The 5,733-nt window shown below is 29.5% G+C and overlaps 1 protein-coding gene across 1 annotated transcript; it reads left to right on the top strand.

Moving 5' to 3' along the window:
• The first annotated feature begins 3,492 nt into the window (after positions 1–3,492).
• On the top strand, positions 3,493–5,326 carry LOC136774881 (putative nuclease HARBI1). Its single transcript, XM_066729358.1, has 5 exons — positions 3,493–3,516; positions 4,073–4,223; positions 4,310–4,466; positions 4,603–5,049; positions 5,125–5,326. The coding sequence occupies exons 1-5, from the start codon at positions 3,493–3,495 to the stop codon at positions 5,324–5,326; spliced, it is 981 nt and encodes a 326-aa protein (XP_066585455.1).
• The last annotated feature ends 407 nt before the right edge of the window (positions 5,327–5,733 follow it).

The following is a 5,733-nucleotide window of genomic DNA, read 5'->3' as shown; positions in this document are numbered from 1 at the left end:
CAGCAGATTGCTAACAGAAATGCTCAAATTTTGTTGTCAGATTGCTATCAACTATAGAAACATTTGACTTGGTATTTGCCGTCAGAACCGGCACATACTAGCCTTCTAGCAGAATGACGCCAAAAACAAAACGGAATCTGTACACATAACCTGAGCGCAGATTTATAGCAGATTTGCGACAGAGTCTGCAGTACAGTCTCTGAAGGCAGATTAAAAACAAAAACAAAGCAGGATTTGTTACTCTATGTACGCTCTTTAAAATGTTACCCAATAAAACCAAAAATGTTGAATCAACGTAATTTCTTAACGCGTTATCTATAGTTGAAACAACGTGCCCTATGTCGCCAAAATCCACGTTTCTATCAACGGTTGATTTAACGTTTCTGTCCGCTTGAAAAAATTTTAGGATGAATAAATTGAATCGCGTGAATAATTTAACACTTCAATTTGCATTAAAATCACAAAATATTATAAGTTACCATTATACAATCAATTTTTACTAAAAAAAAAAAGAAAAAATATTAGGAGATGGCTGGACGCGAACCTGCGTGCAGCAGGTTTTTCCTCCTACACGTAATCTATATGAATTAATTGTCTTTATATTGATTTCTATCAATCATCGAATCTTACACACTATAATAATCTGCATCCTAGAAGCACAGCGGACGATCCTTCGAGTCTCCTTTCTCCTGGAATTGGCTACAAATCGTAAAATAGCTGAAAGAATTTCTAACATGGCGCGCACCTTAACCACTAAGCTACGTTAGCATATGATAGATCGTTACAATTTTGATGAATATGCAACTGTTATTGAAAATCACCTTACATTATTTTTTATTTCGAATTAAATCCTAAAAATCTTTGTTGTTAAATATTTTTATAAATTGCAATTTTTTAATCATTTGAATAAATATTACTAAAAACAATATTTGAACTGTTTCCTTGACATAATTTCAGTTCACGAAGAAAACGTTGTGCTAACATCATTTAATCGTTGCATCTATAGAAAAAATCAATATTTAAAATATATTAGAAAGATTCCATCAATTCTACCGTTTCATATTAGTTGTGGAGAAAAACGTTGCTTCATCAACGGAAGTTAAACGTTATTTCTCTTGGAGAATACAACGTACGTTTAAAAAATGTTAGAAAGATGCCTTGTATTCAACCGTTTCGAATTGGTTATGGGTAAATACGTTGTTCCCTCAACGTCAATTAAACGTTATTTCTTCTGGATATTTATCATTATATGTTTAAAAATTTTCAGATATTATAATTAATACAATTTTAAACGATGTACCACCTAGTGGCTTTAACGTTGTTCTAAAAGACGGCGTCATGTTTATCGTTCTGCGCATGCGTCAAACAGCGTAAGACATTTAAGTTCAGGTACGCAGAGTCTGCTGCGTTTCTGCTGCAGATATGCTGCAGGCTCTGACACAGGTTCTGTTGCGTTTTAGGTGCTAATCTGCCACAGGCTCTGCCAGAGAAAGCGGTATCATTTTGTTATTAATCTGTTAGCAGAAACTGACAAGTCAGGTTCTGTTTCCAATATGGTGTCATTTTGTTGACTGGATTTTGTAGCAGAATTTCGTTTACTTTTGCACAATCGGATAAGGCTATCTGGGTAATAATTCATCGAATCTGAAATTATTTAAATTATAAGTCTCCATTAAAAAGATTAATGTAACATTTACGGTAGTAAGAAAGCAAAATATTTCCAAAACCAATGAAAACATAAGTTTATAGTATATCAATAAAAAATTATATATTTTTTACACAAAGTCTAAATACATTAACATTAATTAAATTAAATTACCAGAAATTATACTATTTTCCTTTTCACTATTACTGTTATCTGTTTCGCATATTAAGGTACGGCTAGATCCGGCAACTGCTAATGGCTTAATCCAAGGTTTTTTGTGAAATATATTATGCATGATCTAAAAAATAGTTATTTACATTTACTAAATATGATATTTCTAGCAATTAAAATTATTAAGCTGTTATATTACAAATATTGTACTTAAATAAATAATGATCAAATTATTTGCATCATAATACTCCCACTTGGTTCTACTATTTCCAGATTTATTATTTTGATCAGTAATGTTCTTATAAGTTCTCTTAAGTGCTTGGAATTTTGAAGCGCATTTCGGACCTGATATTTCATAAGTATGTGCACTCATCTTCTGAGAAATGCAATTCCAGCACTGTTTCATAGAAATTTTACCACTATAAAAATTTGCTTCTTCTTCTTTATATAGAGCTAGCAAAAGTAATGTTTCGTCTTTTGTCCACATGTGTTGCTCTAGATATTAAAATTTAATAAAATGTTTTACTGTAATTAACTCTCTATTAAGATATTAATTTTTCCATACCAGAGAATTTTGTATTATTATTTGATTCAAATAGTGAATCATCAACATCTTCCTCCAAAAATCGATCATATCTTGCATCTAAAACTTGATGAGTATCTATATTTTGCAAACTTCTATTATTACTATCTATTAATCTTCAATTGTTCGTACTGTTAGTTTCGAACAGATTTTTGTTTGTTGTATGTAACTGTTGTTCTATATAAATAAATGGATAAATTAGTTTTTATTATGAAAAAGAATTTCACTAAAATAACATTATTTACATACTAGTAGTTTCAATATCATTATGATTTTTAATCATCGGATCATCAATATTATATGAATCTTGGTCACTGTCTGCATCATGTACATATGTACTAATAATGGTTTCTGGAAGACTTGAGCTACTTCTAGCTTCTGACAAATCTTTTCTGGTGTCAGTTTTCAACAAATTTGTGCTGTTTTTTACATCTATAAAAGTAATTATTGTATTTTCTAATGTATGAGTAAATTTTTGAATTTCTTAAAACACTTATGTGTATTACTTACCAAAATAAGCATTGTTTGTAGCCTTCAGATTTGTATGGTCATTATCTTCTATCACAACTAGAAATACAACGCTATATAAGTATTTTAGTTAATTTACACTTTCTATATATAATTAATAAACCCACATTTATGTAAAATTCTACTTACTATTGCTGATGTCATTTGTACTACCAAATTTTTTGGCCTTCTCTAATAAGAAATACGCAAAAGCTAAATCTACAAATGTATAAGTATTAATTTTGAGTCATATACATCGTATAGAGTTTTCGATTATATAATTAATGTCCCTATATTAGCAAGAATAAAAATGAATATATCTATGAACAATGAATTGATATTATCAATAACTTCATATCAAGCATATTTACAATATATTTGTATATGATTTTATAAACTAGTTCATTGTCACTAATAAATAAGTTTTAAATATCTATTTATTATAAATCACAGTTATATATTTACCTTCTCTAGCTTTTTTCGCAAAATTCTTAGATACACTAATCGTGTATTGAACATTTGTCTCTGCATCTACGAGCATCAAATATTCCATTTTAACTTTTCAAAATATTTTGAAAGTACCACCATGAGACTACCAGTGAGTAGTGACGTAATGTGACGCATTTACTATCTCTGCTCTACCTTCTCATCCCCAGTATCCATAACAGGAAATGACGTTAAGATATATGACGTCTAATGACGTCATTATATTCTCGGAGTACTGCCAAAGTGTGCTGTGACCAATAAACGAACGTCGCATTCAGTACTGTCAGTACTCGCAGTTAATAAACGAACGCGGCCATAGTTAGGCAGGATAGAAATTCCCTAGACTAATCGGATTAAAACGCTTTCGATAAGATAATCGGATCAAAAGGATTGTTACATGAAATGTCTTGTTTGCTGTGTTTACATATACAAGCACGTTTAATTCTTTTAAAAATATAGTTAATTGTAAATAATTATAATTAATACGAATTGATTCAAATTAATTCAGGAGATATAGAAGATTCTCTGAATATTTTCTTTGAAACTGCCAAGTAAATTTTAATCTTTTCGAAGAATGACCAATTAATATTTTATTAATTATTTTCAGTCTCTATGTTTAACTTATTATTAATATAGAATAACATAAATAATGTTATAGTTATTGTAAAAATTTGTTTTAGAATATGGATCTTCTGCAAGTGTGGAATGTAATTGCTGAAGACAGTGAGGAAGAAAGTGAAGATTTGAAGTCAGTGGTAGGACAGGAAAGACAACAACATTTGAGAATTGAAGGTTTCTTTGAAAATACTGTACTCTATTATTCATTAACAGGTGATATCATAATTGACAATTATCATTATTATCTCTAAAATTAATATATTAGTTTAGTTTTGTATATGTTTTCAATTTTATTATAGATTTCAAGTCACACTTTCGTCTCTCTCAGTCAACATTCGAAAGGATATTAGAAAAAGTTGGCCCATGTTTGGTGAGAAGAGATGGCTGTCCGAAAGTGCAGCCAGATAAGCAATTTGCAATTGCTTTATGGGTTCTTGGAAATCAAGAAGTGTACAGGTAAAATTAAAAATGTGGAATAATTTTATTGAAACATTAAATAGTGATTTCTCTAAAAGCCTATGAATGATAATTATTTAATGCAAATATTAGTTAGTTGAACACATTATAATTATTATCTTTTTGTTTTATATAGATCAATTGCTGACAGGTTTGATTTGAGTAAAAGTACACTATGGGAGTGTGTTTTTAACGTTGCCTTTGTTTTTTTAACTAACCATGTGAAGGAGTATATTAAATGGCCTGAACCACAACAAATCCTACGTAATCAGCATGACTTTTTGAACGTAGCAAATTTTCCTGGAGTCGTAAGGGTGATAGATGGCTCACATATTCCCATCAGTGCGCCAATTGATTATCCAAATAGCTACGTAAATAGAAAAGGGTTCCATTCTGTTATACTACAAGGAATATGTGACAATAATATGAAGTTTATTGATGTGTATGCAGGGTATTGTGGCAGTGTGCACGAAGCAAGAGTGTGGAGTGTCAGTGATATAAAACAGTCAATTGATCAAAATGTTGACAGATACTTCCCAGAAAATACACATTTAATAGGTGACTCCGCTTACCCACTATTAAAGTACCTTCTAACCCCATATAAAGACAATTGACATTTAACTCATGCACAAATTCAATATAATAAAAAATTGTCAAGTACCAGAATAATAATCGAAAGAACATTTGGCCTTTTAAAAGCTCGATTTAGAAAATTACACTTTATTTATATGTACAATACTGATATGGTACCTCTGTTAATATTATCATGCTGCATTTTGCATAATATGTGCATCGACTGTGAGGATGAAGCTTTTAATGTAGATTCAGAAGAAAATACAAATTTGAATAATAATATATAGATGAAGATGTATTTATAAATGCAGAAGGGAAGCGATCAATAATTGTTAATTTAATAAATTCTTAAATTATAAATGATTTGCATTCATTCTTGTGTTTTCTCCATCTTATAACATTTTCTGTTAATATTTATGTAAGCCTTAAGTTTTAAGAGGGTTTAAGTAATTCTTTATCTAACAATAAATTTTATAGTGTTGGTAAAATATATTAGAAAAAACGAATTAATTTTATGAATTTAAATGACATTTACCTTCTTTAATTTATTGATTTGTAGAAACTCTTGTCCTGTTTTGTTGTAATTATAAAGATAAATATTAATCTTCAAAGCATTTTCTCCAAAATCACTGACTCAAAATTTAGGATTTAAATAAATTAAGAGGATTTTATTAATGTTAGCTGCTTTAATAAT

This window comes from Prorops nasuta, unplaced genomic scaffold (assembly GCF_024137725.1).
Source record: "Prorops nasuta isolate Cenicafe-Biocafe unplaced genomic scaffold, Cenicafe_Pnas_1.2 PNAS00001, whole genome shotgun sequence".
Lineage (NCBI taxonomy): Eukaryota > Metazoa > Arthropoda > Insecta > Hymenoptera > Bethylidae > Prorops > Prorops nasuta.
The sequence above is the reverse complement of the archived record's forward strand: the minus strand, read 5'-3'. Positions and strand labels throughout refer to the sequence as shown.

Coding starts and splice junctions, on each gene's coding strand:
- LOC136774881 (XM_066729358.1), top strand. CDS start 3,493: ATGAGACTACCAGTGAGTAGTGAC. Junction 4,467..4,602: donor GGAAATCAAGAAGTGTACAG/GTAAAATTAAAA, acceptor TGTTTTATATAG/ATCAATTGCTGACAGGTTTG. Junction 5,050..5,124: donor TCCGCTTACCCACTATTAAA/GTACCTTCTAAC, acceptor AAAATTGTCAAG/TACCAGAATAATAATCGAAA.